Here is a 24,057-nt window from a genome sequence, read left to right on the forward strand (position 1 = left end):
AAAAACAACTTGGTGAGATTCTTGGACACTTTCGTAGTCGATGACATGTGTTGCATCTCTTTTGAGTTGCTAGACAGGAGCCTTCACGATTTGGTGGTACAGCGAGGGGGACCATTGACTCTTAATGAAATCCGTCCCATAACTCGTCAGCTACTTGTGGCATTGAACGCGTTAAAGCATATCGGCCTCCTTTACACAGACCTGAAACCTGACAATGTTATGCTTGTAAACCACCAAGATCAGCCCTTTAAGTTGAAATTAATTGACTTTGGTTTGGCCATTCCGGCCACCGAAGTGACGGAAGGAATGATTATGCAACCTTGTGCATACCGAGCACCAGAAGTGTCCTTGGGCCTCCCTATATCAGAAGCCATTGACATGTGGGGACTGGGATGTGTCTTGGGAGCAATGTTTTTCAGCCAACATATCTTCCATGGAGAATCAACATACGACGTAATGAAAACTGTTTGCTGTCTGCTGGGTCAGCCACAAGACCACCTGCTAAATGCTGGAAGAGACACTGAGCAGTATTTCAAGAGAAATCTCTGCTCTGCCAATTCACAATGGACACTAAAGACACCAGAAGAGTACAAGGAGCAAAATGACAACCAGCTGCAATTGTCAAAGTGGCGATTCGACCATGTCGGAAATTTGGCTAAGGCAGTAGACAAATATTCAAATGCATTTGATGAGGTTGAATTTGAAGACGAAAGGGCATTTTTAAATCTCCTTCAAATGTTGCTCGATTCAGATGCTGAAACGAGAATAACACCTCAGCATGCCTTGGAGCATTCTTTTGTGACTATGAGTCACCTGGCAGACTACGCTCACAACAGCTCTTATACACAAACTGCATTTGAGCTGATGGTTGTCTGCCCTGCGTGTGATTTGGACGAATGTTATGAATATTCCACCGATTACGAATACAACATGGAAACAACTGACTCAGGAGATGTTTTCTCAAGCATAGACAACTCCAGTTCCGAGGAAGCACACTGCATAGGATCCAGCTGTGGAACTCCAACCTCACTGCAACCATCAGAGGAAAAAGAGATTTCAATACTCTGCAACAAGTCTGTACAATACAAAGTATTGGAGTGTGTTGGAGAAGGAAGTTTTGGCAAAGTACTCAAGTGTGTCAATTTGAAAACAAACGAGAAAACAGCCATAAAGGTCCTCCAAAACGTTGATGAATACACCTATGAAGTAGAGATGCTGGAAATGCTCAGGACCCTTGACCCAGAGAAAAACAACTTGGTAAGATTCTTGGACACTTTCCTAGTCGATGACATGTGTTGCATCTCTTTTGAGTTGCTAGACAGGAGCCTTTACGATTTGGTGGTACAGCGAGGGGGACCATTGACTCTTAATGAAATCCGTCCCATAACTCGTCAGCTACTTGTGGCATTTAACGCGTTAAAGCATATCAGCCTCCTTTACACAGATCTGAAACCTGAAAATATTATGCTTGTCAACCACCAAGATCAGCCCTTTAAGTTGAAATTAATTGACTTTGGTTTGGCCATTCCGGCCTCCGAAGTGACGGAAGGAATGATTATGCAACCTTGTGCATACCGAGCACCAGAAGTGTCCTTGGGCCTCCCCATATCAGAAGCCATTGACATGTGGGGACTGGGATGTGTCTTGGGAGCAATGTTTTTCAGCCACCATATCTTCCATGGAAAATCAACATACGACATAATGAAAACTCTTTGCTGTCTCCTGGGTCAGCCACAAGACCACCTGCTAAATGCTGGAAGAGACACTGAGCAGTATTTCAAGAGAAATCTCTGCTCTGCCAATTCACAATGGACACTAAAAACACCAGAAGAGTACAAGGAGCAAAATGATAATCAGCTGCAATTGTCAGAGTGGCTATTCGACCATGTTGGAAATTTGGCTGAAGCAGTAGACGACTATTCAAAGGCAATTGATGAGGTTGATTTGGAAGACAAAAGGGCATTTTTAAATCTCCTTCAAATGTTGCTCGATTCAGATGCTGAAAGGAGAATAACACCTCAGCATGCCTTGGAGCATTCTTTTGTGACTATGAGTCACCTGGAAGACTACTCTTATACACAAACTGCATTTGAGCTGATGGTCATCTGCCCTGTGGGTGATTGACACAAATGTCATGAAACCTAACCTCTATGATACATTGTGAGACAGTGTGTGAGACAGTGTGTGAGACTGTGTGAGACAGTCTCTGAGAGAGTGTGAGACTGTCTGTGAGACAGTGTGTGAGACAGTGTGAGACAGTCTCTGAGAGAGTGTGAGACCGTCTGTGAGACAGTGTGAGACAGTCTCTGAGAGAGTGTGAGACCGTCTGTGAGACAGTTTGTGAGACAGTGTGGGACAGTCTCTGAGGGAGTGTGAGACCGTCTGTGAGACAGTTTGTGAGACAGTGTGAGACAGTCTCTGAGGGAGTGTGAGACCGTCTGTGAGACAGTGTGTGAGACCGTGTGAGACAGTCTCTGAGAGAGTGTGAGACCGTCTGTGAGACAGTTTGTGAGACAGTGTGTGAGATTGTGTGAGACAGTCTCTGAGAGAGTGTGAGACCGTCTGTGAGACAGTGTGTGAGAAAGTGTGTGAGACAGTGTGAGACAGTCTCTGAGGGAGTGTGAGACCGTCTGTGAGACAGTTTGTGAGACAGTGTGAGATTATGTGAGACAGTCTCTGAGGGAGTGTGAGACCGTCTGTGAAGCAGTTTGTGAGACAGTGTGTGAGATTGTGTGAGACAGTCTCTGAGAGAGTGTGAGACCGTCTGTGAGACAGTTTGTGAGACAGTGTGTGAGATTGTGTGAGACAGTCTCTGAGGGAGTGTGAGACAGTGTGAGACAGTCTCTGAGAGAGTGTGAGACCGTCTGTGAGACAGTTTGTGAGACAGTGTGAGACAGTCTCTGAGGGAGTGTGAGACCGTCTGTGAGACAGTGTGAGACCATGTGTGAGTCTTTGCCTTCCCTTTTTAACCCACTGCAGCAGTGATGGATGTCAGACACAAATATTAAAGTTTAATTGACTTCATTGTTAAATACAAGGGTACTTACATACTGAAAAAAAGAACAAACCCTCTCTCACTGGCAACTAACAGGGCCTTAAACTTCAAACTTAATTGCTCAGTCTGTGCCAGAGTCTGTTTCACTGAGAAACATCACCAGGGAGAAAGGGCGAGGAAATGGAACCTGAACTCTGAACCTAGCCAATGCGTTTCCCCCCATATATGTCTACCCATATACAGTATGGGGAAATTATGAAGATTATGAAGATTATGAAAATATGCCAAAAAGGCACATCTTCAATGATTAAATGCAGCGTCCCCTAATCCAAAGATGAAATAAGTATACAAAGACACAACTACATATAAGATTATGAAAGTTATGAAAGTTACGAAAATTATGAAGATTATGAAATTATGAAATTATGAAATTAATGAAATTATGAAGATTATGAAGATTATGAAGATTATGAAGATTATGAAGATTATGAAGATTATGAAAATATGCCAAAAAGGCACATCTTCAATGATTAAATGCAGCGCCCCCTAATCCAAAAATGAAATAAGTATACAAAGACACAACTACATATAAGATTATGAAAATTATGAAAATATGCCAAAAAGACGAAGAGGCATTTTTAAATCTCCTTCAAATGTTGCTCGATTCAGATGCTGAAAGGAGAATAACACCTCAGCATGCTTTGGAGCATTCTTTTGTGACTATGAGTCACCTGGAAGACTACTCTTATACACAAACTGCATTTGAGCTGATGGTCATCTGCCCTGCGGGTGATTGACACAAATGTCATGAAACCTAACCTCTATGATACATTGTGAGACAGTGTGTGAGACAGTGTGTGAGACTGTGTGAGACAGTCTCTGAGAGAGTGTGAGACTGTCTGTGAGACAGTGTGTGAGACAGTGTGAGACAGTCTCTGAGAGAGTGTGAGACCGTCTATGAGACAGTGTGAGACAGTGTGGGACAGTCTCTGAGGGAGTGTGAGACTGTCTGTGAGACAGTGTGTGTGACAGTGTGAGACAGTCTCTGGGAGAGTGTGAGACCGTCTGTGAGACAGTTTGTGAGACAGTGTGAGACAGTCTCTGAGGGAGTGTGAGACCGTCTGTGAGACAGTGTGTGAGACCGTGTGAGACAGTCTCTGAGAGAGTGTGAGACCGTCTGTGAGACAGTTTGTGAGACAGTGTGAGACAGTCTCTGAGGGAGTGTGAGACCGTCTGTGAGACAGTTTGTGAGACAGTGTGGGATAGTCTCTGAGGGAGTGTGAGACTGTCTGTGAGACAGTGTGTGAGACAGTGTGAGACAGTCTCTGAGAGAGTGTGAGACTGTCTGTGAGACAGTTTGTGAGACAGTGTGAGACAGTCTCTGAGGGAGTGTGAGACCGTCTGTGAGACAGTTTGTGAGACAGTGTGTGAGTTTGTGTGAGACAGTCTCTGAGAGAGTGTGAGACCGTCTGTGAGACAGTGTGTGAGACAGTGTGTGAGACAGTGTGAGACAGTCTCTGAGGGAGTGTGAGACCGTCTGTGAGACAGTTTGTGAGACAGTGTGTGAGATTGTGTGAGACAGTCTCTGAGGGAGTGTGAGACAGTGTGTGAGACAGTGCGTGAGATTGTGTGAGACAGTCTCTGAGAGAGTGTGAGACCGTCTCTGAAGCAGTTTGTGAGACAGTGTGTGAGATAGTGTGAGACAGTCTCTGAGGGAGTGTGAGACAGTGTGAGACAGTCTCTGAGAGAGTGTGAGACCGTCTGTGAGACAGTGTGTGAGACAGTGTGTGAGACAGTGTGAGACAGTCTCTGAGAGAGTGTGAGACCATCTGTGAGACAGTTTGTGAGACAGTGTGAGACAGTCTCTGAGGGAGTGTGAGACCGTCTGTGAGACAGTGTGAGACCATGTGTGAGTCTTTGCCTTCCCTTTTTAACCCACTGCAGCAGTGATGGATGTCAGACACAAATATAAAGTTTAATTGACTTCATTGTTAAATACAAGGGTACTTACATACTGAAAAAAAGAACAAACCCTCTCTCACTGGCAACTAACAGGGCCTTAAACTTCAAACTTAATTGCTCAGTCTGTGCCAGAGTCTGTTTCACTGAGAAACATCACCAGGGAGAAAGGGCGAGGAAATGGAACCTGAACTCTGAACCTAGCCAATGCGTTTCCCCCCATATATGTCTACCCATATACAGTATGGGGAAATTATGAAGATTATGAAGATTATGAAGATTATGAAATTATGAAATTATGAAATTTATGATATTATGAAGATTATGAAGATTATGAAGATTATGAAGATTATGAAAATATGCCAAAAAGGCACATCTTCCATGATTAAATGCAGCGTCCCCTAATCCAAAGATGAAATAAGTATACAAAGACACAACTACATATAAGATTATGAAAGTTATGAAAGTTATGAAAATTATGAAAATTATGAAGATTATGAAGATTATGAAGATTATGAAATTATGAAATTATGAAATTTATGAAATTATGAAGATTATGAAGATTATGAAGATTATGAAAATATGCCAAAAAGGCACATCTTCAATGATTAAATGCAGCGTCCCCTAATCCAAAGATGAAATAAGTATACAAAGACACAACTACATATAAGATTATGAAAGTTATGAAAGTTACGAAAATTATGAAGATTATGAAATTATGAAATTATGAAGATTATGAAAATTATGAAAATATGCCAAAAAGGCACATCTTCAATGATTAAATGCAGCGCCCCCTAATCCAAAAATGAAATAAGTATACAAAGACACAACTACATATAAGATTATGAAAATTATGAAAATATGCCAAAAAGGCACATCTTCAATGATTAAATGCAGCGCCCCATAACCCAAAGATGAAATAAGTATACAAAGACACAACTACATATAAGAAATCATAAAATATGAAAGTTATGAAATTATGAAGATTATGAAATTATGAAAATTATGAAGATGATTAAAATATGCCAAAAAGGCACATCTTCAAAGATTAAATGCAGCGCCCCCTAATCTTCAAAAATTATGAAAAAATTAGGCTGTGTTCAGGGGTTCAATGCTTACACATGCAATTTCTAGAGCCTACGGTCTCAAGATCACACTGAGTGATTTTGAAAAGAATCGGGTTTAATCCCTGGGAGGAGTTCGGTCTATGGAAGTAAATCTGTGTCATCGGGGGTTAAAATAAAAAGGTGATTGGATTTCTAGCACTGAATATTTACGCATTGAAATGATGTACCTGAATGTTTTTCAACATTAAAACACCGCAAACAAATTCAACCTAAAAAAAAGCACTGTTAAAATATTCAGCCGCAAAAGAAATGACGGTTACAATATTCAACCCAAAAAATTCAGCCGTGAGACAACAACACCCGGGACACTAAGGAAGAGCAATCGATTCTAGATTCAAGATCAGGAGCGTTAAGCAAAGACTGCCTTAAACTGAATAGCTCATCCTAGCAGGGGATTCAAAATGGTGGATCATCAGTGACATTGACATCCTTCATGGTGAAAACATTGTTTCACAGTGGACATAGAAATGTAATATAACTGCAGACCATGACAACTAGACAAATTGGCCAATGAGGTCTTTGAGGGTCATAGACTTTTAGGAATAGGCTCACCAACTGTATGTTCTGGTTCACGGATAATGATGCTATGGTTTAGTTAAAATAACAAATTAGAGAAATCAGTAATGACATTTTCTTTCCAAGCTGTGACAGAAAGCTTTTGCTGCATCACAGCCAGGTCACCCGAGGGGAGAAAATTAGGCCAATCCAATCCTGAGAACGACACAAACTTGACCTCCATATGAGGACAGACAGTTGACTGTGTAGTAGATCTAGATTAATCCAATTAACAAGAATACAATATAAAATCAGGATTAGAAAACCGGAATATGTTGAAATAGACAACAGGCGGATTTCATGTTTTATGTTGAATGCAGAAATTGAATTAAGGGTCAATAGAGTAAAGGAAATGAATAAAAGAAAGCCCACGGGCAGTATTGGAGCAACTGCTCAGATCCGTTGTTGAAATGCAAGGCATACGTTTATGAGAAAATAATTTATAAAGAATAGTCACCTTCAGATTGCAGCTGATTCAGTTATTTGATGACAATATGAAAATTCTAACTTTAATGTTGCTAACACAAGAATAACATCTTCTCTCAGACATTTGTGGTAGGCAATTATTGTACTACTGCTATGATAAAAATATAAAGGTATTAATTAATAACCTGCAGTTCATATAAGTGTGCTTTCAATGTATAAGGGATAAGAACTGAAGGTTATCATAAAATGTTATGATACATTGTTAAACCTAATTTTTGGTCAAATTCTATCTATACCTACGCATAGATAGAATTTAACTCTGGTGGTCATAGCGTAAATACAAATAACCATTCAAAAGATAAGAAACAACAAAAGCAGTAGGACAGATGTGAGAATGAATATTTAACAACTATCCAATATAAATATATATTCAAAGGTTAGGTTGCCGGAGCTTCTTGTCCTGAGCTGTGACCAACAGTGTCAGCAACTTGATGGGAAAGCGATTGCACATCAGCGCCAGCAGTCCGAATAGCCACGGGTCTGCCAAATTATACTGTGGGTACTCAAAAGGACTCCTCAAGCCCTGTCCGGTTGTTACTGGGGATGTAGAAGTTCTTGCCCTCTTTGTCATTCTCCATATTTGCAAGTCAGGATTCGGATTGACCAAGTAAAAGAAGCTCGGAGCGCTGTCAATTCAGCCTGTGTCATAATGCAGCCCCCAGGCAGTGTTGCACGTTCATTGAACGATAGTAGGGCGAACGTGAACTGAACGTACTGTATTAATGCCCGATGAACGTTACTGTAAACTCGTTCATTCTGGTGTCTGTGAACGGCGCGTTCTTTCAGGTTAATATCGTTCAATAGGGTGCCAGATTTCTATAGAAAACACACCGTAAACGCGCCTTAATAAGTAACGGAAAAAACACCCAATCTGGCAACACCAGCCTCCAGTGTCGCACCGCGCATGCGTCATCAAAAAAAAAAAGAAATGCATGGAGGCGACAGCTGCGTGTAGCAAAGAGGCGGCGTATAATAATTTAAGAGTTTTATGAAGTTACTGACAAGGTCGATGAGGATGGGAGGAATCTGGCCTTTCTTTGCAAACATTTGCACCTTAATGATTACCGTCCAGTTTTTCTTTTAATTATTCCTTATATTAAGACCATTCAAGCAGCATGGGTTTGAGAATGTACTGTAGGGGTGAACGCTGCAGCTGCTGCTAGTGTGGAGTGAATGGACAGCAACATTAATGCAACAAAGGGGAAAAGCTGTCCCCTCAATGCTAATGTGAACCCTGGTTGGATAAGGATTCAAAATTGGAAATTAAATCTGATGCATAGCTTCAGTGTTAAAACTGATAAAATAATTGCTGTGCTCTGTGGGCTGTGGCAATCATTTCGAAAAATAATAGTATAAAAGTTTGAACTATGAACTGAACTAGTTCATTTTAAAATTTGTTAACTAAATTTTGAACTTGTTCATGTAGAAAGTGAGCTTTCCCAACACTGCTTCAGATCATACTATTTGTTTTGCCGGGGTCATTCCTTTGCCTTTTTGTGGGAATTCTATTTTACAACTAAAAAACGTACACCTGACCAATGGCTTTGATGACTAATTCCATCATTTTAGTTAATTTCCGTGCGTTGATAGATCAGAGGTCTATACTGAACAGCCCATCGTATCAGAAACGTATTTATCGATTTCCTTATATTTCCATGACCCCAACTACATCTGCGGTCAGCGCATTGGGAAAATAATGGAGCGTGTGCATCCGTGCACGCGCGACCAATCAAAGGCTCTCCTTGCTCACCGCTCAGGTGCACAGGGGACACTTCTGCCCCTCCGAACCACGACCACATTTGAAAAATGCTCTCCTAATAACACGTTTGTATCTGTTTGAATGAGCACACGTTTCCCGCATATAGCTTTATACAAAACAAAGAGACGTTTACCAGGATTGGGCCATTGACTTGGAGTCAGTCCGTGATGGACGCACACTGCGGACAGGTGCCGCTCACCGTTACGCACGGTAAGTAAAAGGTTACTAGTCGACCGACCCCGATCACGGGTTCATATATGGAGAAAACGACGTGCTTCTTTGATTGGCCCCGGTCCTCAGGGTATGGCAGGGTTAACCAGCTCGGCGGAGTCTTCGTTAACGGGCACCCGTTGCCCTCCGTGGTGAGACAGCGCATCGTGGAGATGGCACACGGTGGCGTGCGTCCCTGTGAGATCTCCCGCCGCCTGCGCGTCAGTCACGGCTGTGTCAGCAAGCTACTGACCAGGTAAAGAAAGCTGTTTTTTTAAGTTTTATGGATTATGGACCACAAAAGTGGTTCGAAGCAGATTTTGGGTGACTTTTGCATTTAAATAATATTATGCATTGCAAAACAAAGTAACAGGACATTGAGCACCACTTGATTAAAAATGTAATCGTTTTGAAATTACATTAATGTCTGTAGAATACCAAATTTCATCATATTTGGAGCCTATGGAGTATCTAAAATATATAATGGCTCCATGAATGTTAAATTTGAATCCAAAGATCATCAGTTGTCTTGTTATTTGATCCATTCTTTACATGTTCTTTCTTTATTTGGTGTATAGTTGGTATGTATGGTAAGGTATGTAAGTAAACCAAAAGTATGTCTTCTTTATTTGGCATAAAGAGATACTATATTGATATGAATTTTGATGTTTATCAAACTTTCTCTTAGGGTAATTAGTTAAACTTGTAAAATGCAGGTACAATGACACAGGAAGCATCAGACCGGGGGTGATTGGAGGCTCCAAACCCAAAGTGGCCACTCCTAGAGTTGTGCAGAAGATCCTTCATCTGAAACACACAAATCCCAACATGTTCGCCTGGGAGATCCGAGACAAGCTGCTGCTGGAGCAAGTGTGCAACCGTGATGGCGTACCTAGCATCAGCTCCATCAACAGGTATAGATGAGCATGTGTCTGTTTGTGTGCTTGACAGCAGAGACCATTTAAATGAGTTGAGATCCTTCTCTTTACAGGATCATCAGAAACCAAGTACAGTCTGAGTCGTTTGAAGCCGGTAGGACCCTTATCTACTCGTTCCTATCTGTGTGTTTTTGAATGTCATCTAACATTGACCTTTGACCCTGCAGTATCATCAGCATCATCTATTGCCACGGGAAACGCCTATTCCTGTGAGTCCACCTATTCCATTAGTGGAATTCTGGGAATCAGAAAATGCGGCAAACATTGGGAAGGTAAAATATGGGTCTTTGAATGGGTTTACTTTGTTTTTTAAAGTAAATGTATACATGTTCATTTGTTTGCATTGTTTTGATAGTTAACTCTTTAACACAACTACTTGTTTCCAAATTGGAAAACCTGACAAATAAAGTTTTTTCAGAGATTTAACCTTTGTGTTTCAATCTGCTTTTCAACTCATCATACACAGTTTAGTCAGCCCACATTTTTCGTGCCGTCAGCAGCTCCCCTTTTCTGTCATCACGTGTTCTTCAACACAAACAAAATGTGCATGGATGTATATGCGGAACATTTCCTCGCCCTCGGCCTCTCGTTAGAGGCCCGATTAAACCTCCACTCTTCCATCACTGCGACCATTAAATAAGGACGTTGTGAATGGATTAATATGCATCACACAAATGCATGTATTTTGTCATGGTACCAATTAGAAAAAGTGGACGGAGGTAGGGAGGGAAATAACAGGGACAGTGAGCAGAAGCAGTTTGGTTTTCCAGGAGGGGACGTCTCCCGCTGCGTGTACCGCAACCAGCCGTTCTCCTGTAATGAAGCCTGGAGATGGTCCAACCCTGGCCTCACCTCCATCTCCAGCCTGACCTTCTGCCCTGCTCTGCCAGCTAATCATCATCCAGACCTCTTAGGTCAGTCTGCATTAAAACGTGATCACTTATACTCTATGCGAGTTGACCCTGAGTATGTTTCTCTCTTTTGTCCTCTTATTTAGGTTCTTATTTTAGCTGAACAGTGCTGCGGAAGACCTCCTGATTATTCCAACATAGCTGACATCAGTTTAGAAGCACAAATCACGATTACAAACATGTTAAAATAAAACTGGAACGTTAAACTGCATGTTCTGTGTTTCATTTACACCATTTGGAGTCAAACAACATACGCACGCTCTGTTGTTTCAGCCTCAACAACAGAGCTTCATCAGTCTGACATATTGTCAGCCATCCCTGCCACCCATGTGGCCATTAGCTCCACAGCGAGTGTTTGAGGGAGAGCATCGTTAGGGGCCCCGTGATGGAAAACAATCACGGTTTTCTCTCCTTAGTGTGCGTCTCCCTGGCCTCCCCTCCGGCACGAGGCATTAAAGGAGATGGGAGATGCCAGAGGAACCCGGGGGGTCAAAGAACACTGCAGAGACAGAAGGCGGAAAATCATATTTTCTTCACGGGATGTTTGGCCGAATTGAAACGAGCCTCATTATAGCAACAAATCTAGTAGAAGCTTTTAACAGCAGGGGGCAACATTTGCTCGAATATAAGCAACAATATCAACAAGTTTGCACAGCGCACTGTCCAGCAATCTCTAACAAATGAGCGGTTTTTAATGTGATGAGCTGTTTTAATGCATTAGTTGTGCAGCCAATTCCCCAGCCGTCATGATGAGGCAAGCCGCTGTTGCTGGGAGAACAGTGGCCCGAGTGCAGAAGCAACCAAGAGGGGTTTTATTTTTGGTCCTGATTAAAACCCAAGAGGACCCGAAACAAAGAGCTCAGTCTGTGGTGTAACATGAGCCGGGCCTGTGGATGGCCTGAAAGCGGTTTAAGTGTTTTTCATTAAAACACTGTATATTGTCGTGGAAATGACCTGTAGGCACTAAATTTCAAGTCGTAGCCATAAGGATTCTACAAATGAAGAAATTAACTAATGGTAAAGCTACTGTTTAAATGTTTATTTACATTAACCAAGGACACAATGCAAAGGGTGAGGAATGCAGATACACCGGCTTTCAGCATAATCTCAATAAGTGAGTAAAAGATTGTTTTTCTGAGGAGTCATTCCTCAAGATCTAAATGATGTTTCTTTTCTAAAACTAAAACTTTATAAACAGGTTGATTAAGTTGGTTTCACATAAGTTAGAAGTTTGGACACCGATGAAATGAAGTTGTACGTATACAGACACACATGGGAAGCACAGCTCGGCCTCCAGCAGGTTTCACTGACACACACACACACACACAGATGGGATAACTTACTCCAGTCCTCCCATCACTAGTGGGCTGCCGTAGTCCAGCCGATAACGGTTATGATGAAGATAATTGTCTACCGTGTCCATCACTCAGCAGCAGTGGTGAGTTCAAGGACTGCTGCTGCTGTTATATCGATTCATCCATTGTTAGCTGCAACTATGTTGTAGTCATAGTCATGTAATGAGTCATGTAATAGCAAATCATTCATATTTCCTTTATTTTGGGGTCATATTTTGTGTCATGTTTCATGTATCAGCCCATTAGAGCTCAATTCTGAGTTCTGATCTCTTTTGTATAAATACACTATGAGTTGAAGCACAAGATGAACGTGTGTGTCGAGAGAAATGGTTGGGGATGACCTGTGTACTTTTATTTCTCCTGGCACTTTCCTCAGTAAGTGACACAATGGTTAGGTTTATTATAGTTGCATTGAATAAAAGAATTCGACAGATGAATGTCCTTAACTTACGACTTCTAGAAGAGTTCAACATGCTTTTTTCATCAAAGTGGCCTTTTATTTATATTTAGGATTGAATCGGTACAGTACATCCCTCTGTGATGTCAGCATCTTCTCTCGATCCCAGTGATACAGAATGTTTATTTCTTTTTCTTTCTAAAGTGGCAACAAGCCACATGCAAAAGCCCAAATTAAAAGGCAACGATTCATTCACAACTTCCTCAAACGGGACAAAATTAGTCTTTTTCTCTCATTTAGGATGCTGATGTCTTTCTTTTCCACCCAAAGCGTGGTTATCGGGGATGTCAGCTGTACTGGAACAGCTGGTTGCTCCTGCTTCTCCTGGTCCTCTGGTTGACCAAACCCTTCAGGCGGCTCAATTCATCATCTTTTAAAAATATTTTAAAAACCTAATTCATTAAGAATTGGACCAATTAGAAAAGGTATCACTACATACTTTCCTCATTTCTCACACAAGAAATCTCCCTGAATCCATCACTCTGAAAGCATGTGCATGAAATAAATAATTAATCTAGTAATCTAGTGTGTTCAAGCGCTTGCATGCTTCGTTGCCTCTGGTTCGGCGTTTCTTCTCGGTCCAAAGTCTAACGGTCAATTTCTTTTAGACATTTTTATACCAACCACTTCCTTGTTCATAAATCACTGCCGCGTTTCCTCATTCTAAGTCTAAAGGAAAAAGGCTGGAGGAGCTTATCAAGTTCATAGACCAATAATCATCACATATGTGACTCATAGGTAATTCATCACTGAATCAACAAGGAACTAAACCTTCTCAGGACCCAACTGCTCTGCTTCTTGGACGCTGTATGCAAACCGAAGATAAGTGAGCCGAAGCTGAACCAATCCAAGCCGGTCAAAGCACGTTGATTTAGCAGCAAAATGTCTCTGCTTGCAAGAGTTGTTCACAAGAGGAGGGCGACTATCACCGATCTGCCGCTGTACTACTCTGGACACCTGCTGAAGAAACTCACCAAAGAGAAGGTGAGCATGAAGTTGGGAAAAGTGGATGGAAAAAAAGAGGACTCCATGAGTAATACATGTTACACATGTATGTGTGAGGTTTTATGACTTCCTTGAATTCTGATGTATTTGAAAGTCTTTGACGAGAATAAAACATCAAAAATGAAAATTTGGGATTTTCAGGATTTCAAGGAGTACTACGGGGAGCTCCGAGGAGCCACGCTCTTTCTGTACAAAGATGACACACAAGAGACGGTGAGCAAACGGTTACCTCTTCTATCATGAGCTTCACAAGCAACAATGCAGACACGTAACATATTCTTAAACATTTACTTTTCACTTTAAAATGAGTGTTGTTAAGCCTGGTAAACATCACTGTTAAAGGGCTTATAGAAAGAGAATGACAAAAAAAGTGCACAATCTGATATTGTTTTCTTATAAAGACTCAAAGTCCCTCCTATTTGAAATCATTACTAGATATTTTATTGATCTGCAAGGTGTCTGATAGTGAGGATTTTTTCTTCTATTGCCTTTGTCAGTACGCAGAGAAGGTGGACCTGGAGAAGCTAAAGTCCATAGAGCTGGATTCTCCGTACAGGAAAACACCAACCATCTTCACTCTCAAATTACACACGGAAGACATGCAGCTTAAGGTGAGCTTTTTTTCTTTCTTCTTTTCAGTCGAGCATTCATCTAACAACATTTTTGGGGGGGATTTATTAAAAAAGATTTTAAGGAATGTGAAAAACAACCAAAATGTCTTTGGTTTGTGCGTCTACAGATAGACAACTGTGACACAGAAGAAGAGTGGAGAGGTTACATCTTGACCATCGTCAAAGTAAGCAAACACAAATAAGACCGTTGATGTTCAGGAATAGAAAAAACAAGCTTAATGACCAAGTTTTTAACCAAGCACAAAAAAGGGGATGCAACAGCAGAACTTTTAGAACGGCTTTTTCTTTATAATTTTATTTTGTGTCATTCGTGTTTTTTACACATTCATCCTCTGTGTATGAAACAGAATTAAGAGGACAGAAGGTCTGTGTCTTCTTGAAGTGATACATGGTGTTTCTGAGATTAACAGTAATTTGTGAACCAGGATCTGCGTATTTTCCCAAGGAACTTGTGTTGTGAAGCTTTATTGCTTAGGGGTAAAAAAATGTCTCTCTTCCACCTCCTTCAATCATGAATAACAATCCCATCGCTCTTTGATGTGGAGGTGACCACAGGGAGCTGATCCAGCCCTCCCAGATGTTTGTCACCTTAGACGATATAACTCAAACCCGAAAGAAGGATCCTTGGAGTAATCTTGATGCATGTCTTGTTTGTGTGTCAGCTCTGCTCCATGCTGGCATGCATTTAATAAATGTCCCGTTCAATGATTTCACACCGCTGTCGAGTAAAAGGATTTCCTGGTTAATGATAAATAAGCTCAGAATGCAGATTGTGCTACTTCTGTGTTGAGAGCAAAGAGAAAGGTCTTCTAAGGTAAATCTTTCCGCCCACAGAAAGAGGTCCCCAGCAACATGCAGCTGCTGCCGGGCCAGATGTTGCTGCTGCAGAGTGCTCTGGATCAGGAGAGGAGAAGAACCCCCCCGAAGGTGTGTCCACGCCTCCCACCGCGACCACCCTTCCTCCTCCCGCCCCCCCGAGCAACCACAGCAGCTGAAGACAAGCTCGACTGCGGCTCCCCCGAGCTGCCCACGTAAGTTGCCTCTTCACCGCCTGCCTTCCCTGTCGACGAGGAAACGCCACATGTTTTTTTTCTTCTTTTTTCTTTGATCCCTGCAGGTGTTTCTTCAGCGTGACCCGGCTGGAGGCTGAGAAAATGTTGGAGGAAAACCCAGAGTGCGGAAGCATTATCCTCCGCCCGTCCACCCTCACCAACAACTACGCCCTCACCCTCAGACAACCGATGCCCAGGTCAGTCTGAAATCTACCAACATAGAGGGATTTATTATAATGAGGTTACATGTTTCAATCCACAACGCAAAGTTCAGTGGACGAGGAAACGATCCTTTTGTTGTTTGTGTTTCAGTGGGCCAGTCATGAGGAACTTTAGAGTGACCTCCACCGACTCTGGGTTTGTCATTGAACTGGACACGCCGGTAAGTGCTCTATAAAACTATATAACTAAATAAGTTATCTTATTTCTCCTTGCTTGTCATCATGGCTCCTCCTCCGTGTAGGTGCTGGTCTCCTCCTTGAATGAGGTACTTGAGTACTTCATTAAAAAGACGGAGTACCGTCTTCACCCCTTCCTGGCATGTCAGCCCTACGACACTTGCATCGGTGAGAAGAGCGCCGCCGTTACACTCTCAACGGGCAGGTGCACAACTCCTAACAATGTTTGTGTGTGTGTTCAATAGATCCTTCAGGTGCTCCAAAGTATATCAGCATAACCCCACCTGTAGCTAAAATAATACCCAAAGCACAAGTGGCACCGATGCTGCGCTCACAGACAAGAGAAGAGCTTCCGCCACTTCCACCTCCTAAACAAGAGGATGAATATGTTCTTCCTGAGGATCAGTGTCCTGATGTTCACAACCTAAACCTGGGTGAGTGTGACTGGATATCCGCTTTAACATTAGCCCAATAACAGCTTTACAACCAAGACGTACAAGGAATTTGACTTGGCGGTTGGTGCATGACGACAATAGACAACATAGTGCATGAATAAGATACAAATATGAAATATAATGCTATGGGTTAGTAATCTAAAGCTATGGGTTAGTCAAGTTAAAAATACAAAAAGTGCACCAGCCAACAGAAAGTGCATACATGTGTGCATATGCGTGAGTAAGGTCGTTCTAAATGAGTTAATTTGTGTTTCTCAACCAGTTCGGTTGGACGGAGAGCTTCGGGATGTTTTAAAGTTACGGAAGGAAAACGTATACAATGAAACTGATATGTGGAACACCCCAACAAAGAACAACCACTGGAAGAAGTCGGGCACAGCAGAGTGGAGCGCAGACAGTGCAGCAGACTGAGGCTTTACTGTGTGCTGTTCGATCAGGACTCTGACAGCAATACCATTGACAAAGTTTGTCAAAATGAATTCAAATCAAAAAATAAAAAGTTCATCCATCTCTGAACGTAGGGGTAGTAGAGTGCAGATCAGGTTGGTCCTTCAACGACCAACTGTCATAAAGTGATTGAATGAATTCATTGCTTACTTTTAGTAAATAATCAAATCATTTATAAATAATACAAATTTAAAAATAAAACTAACAAGACATGGATCACCTTCTGAATCTGGACCCCAAAGCTGTTTAAGTTTAAGACCCCTTCCATTTGAATGCATTGTTTTAGGCATGCCATTATTAACATTATTATTAATTATTATTAACAGCTTCCCTCCCCCCTGAAAAAGTCTGGAATCATTTTATTGATTGTACCGTTTATGATATGAAAGAATAATCCAAATGTACTACACATTCTCATAATGTAGTGTTCACTTTCAAAAGCACCAAATACAAATCCAGGATGATCATTATTCTTTATTTTTTCTCACACAGGTGTAAGCCAACATAAATGTTTAAAATGTTATCATATTTCTTTTATAAGTTGTTCCATTGAGATTGTATTTTCTTGTTTTTTCTAATTATCATGAAACATATATAAGATTTAAGTGTAAGGGTCATTCGTCACTCAAAGACACCAAGACTGTGAAAAATATTCAATAAAAAAGAAAAACAAAGACTCCCTCTAATTTGTCTCTTCCTTTCACCGTAGTGCGTTCACTAAGTGGCTCCTCCTATTTATCTTGATATTCTTATGCAACCTCCCGCTTCTTATATTCTGGTCCTTTACAATCTATTGTAGCAGCCCTCGTTGTAGAAAGACAAACAAAATATCTCAGAATTAACTTAACATCTCAGGATTCAAAAAAACTAAAAAACAGAATAAATTATCTGCTGTTGTTGTGGTCATGACATTACTTCTCAGTGAGGGACAGCTGCAGGATCCTCTCCAGCTCGTCCTCTTCCTCCTTCTGCTTCCTGAGGCAGAAAAGGAAATAAAGCGGTCAGAACCACGTCTGCCCTGTAACTTTCATGTCATTAATGCTGGAATTTTACCCCCACTCTTTAAGCATAAAAAATCTCCACTTTAAATCCAGTTCCAGAGAAGAGTTTATTGCAATTCATTATTTAGTTTTAAAAGTTAAACAACAGAAAATCGGCCTTGAATGAAAACAAAATCGTCCGATTGTTTTGTCGAACAGCCTGCAAATGAGTCAGCCGTGGCTGCATTGCATCAAACGGCGATAATCCAAGGACCACTCATGTGGTGTGGGCGTGTGGGTGTCCTTCCTCCCGCTGCTGTGGCCCCCTTCCACCGTCCAAAGAGATGCAGGTCAGTGGGTGCACCGACTGGCTGTGTCCAGGGTGGCGGTGTTCAGGGTTCAATCCGCCGCAGATAAGCCCGTCCCAACGATCCCCTTTGCGTTACCCACCCGCCTCACCTGTGCATCTCCTCCTGTTCCCGGCACGACATCTCCATGGCGATACGCAGCTGCTCGTCAAAGCTCGACGCCGCACCAAAGTGTCCCGACAACCGCGGATCAGCCACCGTGCCGAAGGAGAACGGCGAGTTGGCGGCGGGGTCTGTGCCGGGGTCAGACGGGGAGACGGCAGCCGGCGGGTAGGGTTCAGTCGGGTCCTCTCTGCTGGCCAGTGAGATGGTCAGAGACTCCTGAATTGCCCTGAGGAAATAAATACATGATGAAATGGAGACTGAAGTGTCATATCAGAACAAAGAGAGGGAGAGATGTCTTATTAGGGAAGTTCCCCTGCTGGGCTCCATGACAGGATGCCTGGGAGTTGCTGTGCCCAAAAGAGGGTGGAAAGAAGAAGCTAATCACAGAACTCTATTTTGAGACGTTTAATTAAATGACTTCACTAGCCAGGGGTTTCCCTTTATAAAAGGGAATTGTGAATAGACATGAGAAAAAAAACGCATGATGGTTGTACAGTACCCACTACTTATGTCCTAATTTAGAACAAACCCCGCAAAAGATTGCCTGGGGTCAACTGAATTGAAGTGGATGACAGCCTCAAGCTCTTCTATAATTGATTTTTCATCATTAAATTTGATAAAAACAAGCGAAAAATGAATTAAGAAAATGACTGACACAAAAAAAGAATATTTAAATCACTGGTTTGAGTGGTTGATATTTGCCTTACTACAGTTATTATTAATCTGAGCAAATCATTTAAGACAGTTCTCTGCAGTTTGAGCAGCGTGAATCTGCCTGTAAAGGAAACGAGAGTCCGGAGACGAGCTCACCTCTCAAGCTGAGAGTCGTCCTCGAACGGCGGAGACTGGGCCACTGGGCGGCTGTTGGTCAGGGCCTCCCAGATAGTCACCTTAAAAAACACACAAAAAAAAGATGTTAAACCACCGGCTTTGGATGTAAAAGGCAAATAACAAATTCCCACATCTGCCGTGTAACAGTGAGTTCTTGGACTGCGACCTGGTCACTCTCCGTGCCGGCGTCCAGCAGGCTCTGCTGGATGGCGAACTGCAGCAGGTTGTCGTCCTCGTCCCTCATCGGCTCGCTGCGCCCCGGGCCCAGGGTGGTGTAGTCAGCGGGGGGCTCAAACACCGAGGGGTCCACGTCACAGTGGATGGGGGATGGAGCTCGACCTGGGTGAAGGTAGCCGCAAGTAAAAGGTATGCCTTTTTATTTTTTTCAGGTGGTTTATGCGGAAAAACCACCATGTTATAATTACATTATTTTGCACAATTACTCTAGTTTTCCTGTAAAAAAATGTGGAATTATGTTGCTGGATATTAATTAAAGCTATCTTATTGAGTTCATAACAAGCATATATTTACCAGCTTCTTCTGGGCCCTCTGGCGGGTGAACGGTCACAGAGCTGACCGGCTCGTCGCAGCCACACAGGTTACTGAAAGTCACCCTGGCATTCAACACGTGAAACAGGGGAATCTCTGGGAGAGTAAGAATTTGAGAGATTTTAAATGGCGGATTATTCCAGTAAAACCAGTGGGGATGAAAGCATGAGTGCCCCCCCAAAAAAAGAGTCGCGCATAAAAATGACGGCAGAATAAAGCCTGCAGCTCTTATTATTTTAGTTCTAGCATGTCCCTTTGTTAAAATACAGCTGAAGAACTACAGAACTACAATGGTAGAGAATCGATGTGTAGGCGTGTTACAAGGTGTAATCAAACCAAGGCATTGGTGTATCTCCACACAGGAAACCTCTCGTAACCCACCTATCTTGACGGGGAAGCCTGGCGGCAGGCGCAGGGTGATGAAGTCACGCAGCTTGGCGAAGTGAGCGTTGGAGATGGCCATGAGGTCGATGATGGGCGTCACTTGCTCGGCCAAGGAGAGAGGGTGACACTCACTCAACCACAGTGTCGCTTTAAACCTGGAGGGGACGCCAAGTTGGAGCACACAAGACGGGAGAGTTTTGAGCAAACTGGTCCACGGTGAGAGCTTCAGGTGCTGCCGGTTGTTGGTACCGTACCTCTGGACTTTGCTGGTGAGCTCGACGGGACGTCCGATGTCCCTGCTGTTCAGGTTGAACTCCGGGTCAAAGTACTCCTCGGCCGTGATGGCCGTGGGGTTGTGAGGGCTGGCACACTGGGACACATTACTCTGAAAGAAACCCGGAGAGAATTAAAAGAGACGGTGGTCATCAAAGAGAGCTGCGGGTGTTGAAGAGGGGTGCAGAGTTAATCTAAACTCTTACTCCATTGTGAGCTGTGTGTTGCTCAGCAATCCCCAGGAAGGACTGCAAAGGAGTCTTTAAGCCTGAGTGGGAATAATGTAGGGAGATCATCAACAATTAATTTATGCTTTGGTTATTATCTGGCCCAATAACACTAATTTTACATGACGATCCTTGCCCAATTTTAGACTTATAAGAGCAAATCAAGGACTTAGTGGGTGTTATTGTGTATGTGCATCACCTTTGCTCCTCGACTTATCCTGGTCTGATAGATGCTCTGTCCTCGACCGAGTCACCAGCTCCACATTGGTGGCACTGTAAACCTGCATGCAAAAAGTACACTTTAATGAAGTAAAAACATGAAAAAGGGTTGTGGGTTGTGTACAGGTGACGAGTCTCTCCCAGTCTATCTGGGACGGAGCACACCGTATATTAGGACTGCCTGTATTGTAACATTTATTAATCCACAATAATCCATCCTCAAAAAAACAAATACTAATGGTCTAAAACTCACTTCCAAGTGGACTGATCTTTGTGTCTACCCCATAGCACTTACTTTCGCCTCATAGCCGCTGACCGCCTCACTCTTCTCAGAACGCCAGCCCCAGATTCCCGACTTGTTCCTAAACAAGGAAAGAGAAAAAGTAAAAGGGCTCTCGGCACACAGAGATTATCGGTATTTGTTTATTGTCCATCGCAGAGAGCCACAGCATGCCGCGTGTACATGTGATAAATAGCGAGCCAGTGGGATGTCGACGAAAGGCTTCTAGTTCAGAGACCTGTGAGCAGCCTCCGCTCGTTACCGTTCGAAGGCGATGTTGCGCGTGTTGAGGTGCGTGGAGACGACGGGCGACGTGAGTCGCTGGGCTGTGTTCTCCTGCGACGGCTGCATGGCTGCCAGGAGAGAGGGCGCGTCGCGGGGCGACAACACCAGCGGCTCGGTGTACACCACTTGCTTCTCGTGGTCCACCTCCATCACTACGGCGCCTTCATCTAACAGGAGCGCACAAAACATTTAGCAGAGTTGGTTGGAGGCCTCCAATGTGGGCCTAGTCAGGTTTTCATTCAATGTTCAGTTAGTTGTTTCATGTTGTTCACACACACACACACCTCCGCCCTTGAAGATGTAGCTGCGTCGACCTTTCAGCCAGGTCATGTGTTCAAAGCCCAGGAGGGTGGTGTCAACGCGGAGGCACGAGCCACTCTTCCACACCCGGTAGACGTCACTGGGACAAACCTTCGACACCAAAGGGACTGAGACGGGAGGCAAAAAAAGAACTCAAAGAGGGAACGGACGAGTGAACATTGGTTATAGTACGGAGTTACCTGGTAGGATGCAATGTTTTGTGGAATTCTTTCTAAATCTAGTTTCCTACATTGTGCTGTAACTAATGAATACTTTCTTTGTAGATGGAGTCAGTGATTATACACTAAATAAAAAAAGGTATTTAAAAATTCTACAACATAAATCAGACAATGCACAAGCAGTTCAGTGACATCCCTGCAGTCGTGGTATTGATCAATATGCAAATAAAATCAAAAACATTGAGACTGCTCTAGAGAGCTAAAATGATCTCAAAGTACTAAAATAATGGATAGACACTAAAGTTTTAAGATGTAAAAATATAACTGTATATATGGTAATCTTCTGTAGATTACAGAAGGGAAAGTAATCCAGGAGAACACCCTTCATAATTGATTATTCCTGTTCAATACATTACAGACAATGCCTTAGGAAGGGGGTCAGTAACTTGTAGAGGGTTCAAATGAGATTAACCTGCCCTGTCTTAAATTTAGTCTAATGCTTGAAACTGAGCCACAGATGGTGCCGGGGAGCTGTCCATCTACTCTGGTGCTGAAACTGACGTCTGAGAAAACATACTCACCCCAACTGGTGAACTCCCACTTCATCTCCACATAGAAGTCTCGTGCCTGCAAGAGACCAAGAAAACTTGTTCAATTACACGTTGTCTTATATTTTTGTCGCCTGTGTTCGGTCATGCCGGAGACTCTGGACATATCGGGAACATACATATTTATCAGAATCACTTTAAGGTGTGGTTGATGTGCAACCTCATAAAGGGTTGAATCTTGGAGGGGTTTTATACCTATTTGATAAAGTGATTAACTGTTAAGAAAAATATACACCTGTCTCAATTTGCTCAGCAGCTCTGGGATGCCCGCCAATCTCTCTGTGGCCCGTTTGAAGTCTCTGTACTGAAGCACCAGCTGGACCAGCTCGGGGTCCCCGGTGCTCACCGCCTCCTGCAAGACTGAAACACACATCCACACGGAATGCCAGTGAGTGCATGTTATTTCCTAAGGGCTCGCGAATGAGATGCACAGCAGAGCACTTACTGGTCCATCCCTGCGCGTTATTGTGTGTCGGGTCTGCAGAGTGCCTAAGCAGGACCCGGGCTGACTCCAAGTGGCCAAGACACACGGCCAGCTCCAGCGGGGTGCGCCCTCTTGGATCCAGGCGCTCCACGTCCTGCTGCAGAACCGAAACAGCCATGCGGCATCAGCGCATTGCAGTGTGCAAACCGAGCAATGCATCTGTGAAAACACGTCAAGCATCGTTTACACGATAATCCCCCCACCGCGACTCACCTCTTTCTTCTGCAGCTCCAGATCGAGCTCCAGGTACTGATTGTTCCACACCAAAAGGTGCAGAGGAAAGGCTCCCTCCTCCGCCATGGCAGTCATCCGCTTGACAGTTTGACGATAGCAAAGCTATGTTTGCGATTCGACTTCCGCAGCTAGAAGATTGCGGTGACACCACGGCGGACCGTAGCAACGAGTTCAGCGCTGCTCAGCACAGTCAGTCAACTAGCTAGCTAGCTTAGCTTAGGCTAGCTTAGTTAACTGGAGAAAATGAGTTATACGCCCAAAGTGTTTCACTTCAAAAGCCTGTCACTGGGCAACTGTTTCCAACACGCTTACGTTGAACAGCCAACGAACCACAATACCAGGTGTTCCTATTAAGTTAGTGGGCTGAGCTAGCCGAGCTAACTCAGCCCACTAATTTGATGTAACGTTAGTTAACGTTAACTAAGCGTTGGCTAGCAGAGCTAACATCAGCTAACTGGCTAATAACAACATTGTTTTCTGCTCATCTTGGCACCTGCGTTCCATTGTTCACGAAGCCGAACAACTATTTCAGCCGACCAAAAAGGAACCTCCAAATTGCGTTAATTTTCTCACACGATGTACTGTGACTCTTAAATGACAAAACACATATTTAGACGCACGTGAAATCGCCGGCTGGTAAAGTAGGCTAACGTTAGCTCCCCCGCCGTTGCTGCAGCCACCCCCGTCAGTATCGCAGCGTTGTTGCGGTGTGTCAAAATAAAGAGAGATCGGCCCTTATTGCAGTTTCACATCCAGGTCACTCGATGGGGGGGGGGGGCATCCGATATGCTGTAGGTGACAGCTACTGCCGATTCCCCCCACACCCACGGCTAATGATCATGAAACCTGACCACATCTGTCAAAGTCTGCTGTGTTCCTCTGCAAAACGCAGCTTCGCCACGACGCGTGGACGTGAGTGACAGCTGCTGCAGAGTTATTTATTTTTGGAGTCGCTATATTTTCAGATTATGGAGAAGAAGCTGGGTGGAGCGAATATTTGATCGATAATA

The 24,057-nt window shown here is 43.2% G+C and overlaps 3 protein-coding genes across 3 annotated transcripts; 2 read left to right on the forward strand and 1 right to left on the reverse strand.

The window, feature by feature from the left end:
• Positions 1-9,048: 9,048 nt before the first annotated feature.
• Positions 9,049-10,500, forward strand: LOC119210281 (paired box protein Pax-5-like). Its single transcript, XM_062558707.1, has 6 exons — positions 9,049-9,091; positions 9,182-9,347; positions 9,808-10,005; positions 10,083-10,123; positions 10,197-10,301; positions 10,496-10,500. The coding sequence occupies exons 1-6, from the start codon at positions 9,049-9,051 to the stop codon at positions 10,498-10,500; spliced, it is 558 nt and encodes a 185-aa protein (XP_062414691.1).
• A 2,907-nt stretch (positions 10,501-13,407) lies between these two features.
• On the forward strand, positions 13,408-17,411 carry LOC119210558 (signal-transducing adaptor protein 1-like). Its single transcript, XM_037460698.2, has 10 exons — positions 13,408-13,736; positions 13,899-13,970; positions 14,255-14,368; positions 14,497-14,553; positions 15,224-15,420; positions 15,507-15,638; positions 15,754-15,823; positions 15,905-16,007; positions 16,085-16,273; positions 16,557-17,411. The coding sequence occupies exons 1-10, from the start codon at positions 13,635-13,637 to the stop codon at positions 16,703-16,705; spliced, it is 1,185 nt and encodes a 394-aa protein (XP_037316595.2). The 5' UTR covers positions 13,408-13,634; the 3' UTR covers positions 16,706-17,411.
• On the reverse strand, positions 17,196-23,974 carry ankrd13d (ankyrin repeat domain 13 family, member D). The gene is made up of 16 exons (XM_037460696.2): positions 23,027-23,974; positions 22,775-22,910; positions 22,565-22,689; positions 22,303-22,348; positions 21,527-21,670; positions 21,220-21,409; positions 20,973-21,039; positions 20,658-20,739; positions 20,438-20,499; positions 20,213-20,343; positions 19,956-20,113; positions 19,557-19,670; positions 19,192-19,364; positions 19,005-19,084; positions 18,181-18,420; positions 17,196-17,716 (listed from the first exon to the last, which is right to left on the reverse strand). The coding sequence occupies exons 1-16, from the start codon at positions 23,120-23,122 to the stop codon at positions 17,653-17,655; spliced, it is 1,908 nt and encodes a 635-aa protein (XP_037316593.1). The 5' UTR covers positions 23,123-23,974; the 3' UTR covers positions 17,196-17,652.
• Between the last annotated feature and the right edge of the window lie 83 nt (positions 23,975-24,057).

The sequence above is a fragment of the Pungitius pungitius genome, chromosome 2 (genome assembly GCF_949316345.1).
Source record: "Pungitius pungitius chromosome 2, fPunPun2.1, whole genome shotgun sequence".
NCBI classification, from domain to species: Eukaryota; Metazoa; Chordata; class Actinopteri; order Perciformes; family Gasterosteidae; genus Pungitius; species Pungitius pungitius.

Bases quoted from the DNA above. Each gene is read 5' to 3' on its own strand.
- LOC119210281 (XM_062558707.1), top strand. From the start codon at position 9,049: ATGGACGCACACTGCGGACAGGTGCCGCTCACCGTTACGCACG. The intron at 9,092-9,181 runs GTAAGTAAAAGG...CCCGGTCCTCAG, and splicing joins GCCGCTCACCGTTACGCACG to GGTATGGCAGGGTTAACCAG. The intron at 9,348-9,807 runs GTAAAGAAAGCT...TGTAAAATGCAG, and splicing joins GTCAGCAAGCTACTGACCAG to GTACAATGACACAGGAAGCA.
- LOC119210558 (XM_037460698.2), top strand. From the start codon at position 13,635: ATGTCTCTGCTTGCAAGAGTTGTTCACAAGAGGAGGGCGACTATCACC. The intron at 15,824-15,904 runs GTAAGTGCTCTA...TCCTCCGTGTAG, and splicing joins TCATTGAACTGGACACGCCG to GTGCTGGTCTCCTCCTTGAA. The intron at 16,274-16,556 runs GTGAGTGTGACT...TTTCTCAACCAG, and splicing joins TGTTCACAACCTAAACCTGG to TTCGGTTGGACGGAGAGCTT.
- ankrd13d (XM_037460696.2), bottom strand. From the start codon at position 23,122: ATGACTGCCATGGCGGAGGAGGGAGCCTTTCCTCTGCACCTTTTGGTG. The intron at 22,349-22,564 runs GTGTATATTTTT...GGTCTCTTGCAG, and splicing joins TGCTGAGCAAATTGAGACAG to GCACGAGACTTCTATGTGGA. The intron at 21,410-21,526 runs GTGTGTGTGTGT...CGCTCCTGTTAG, and splicing joins CTACATCTTCAAGGGCGGAG to ATGAAGGCGCCGTAGTGATG.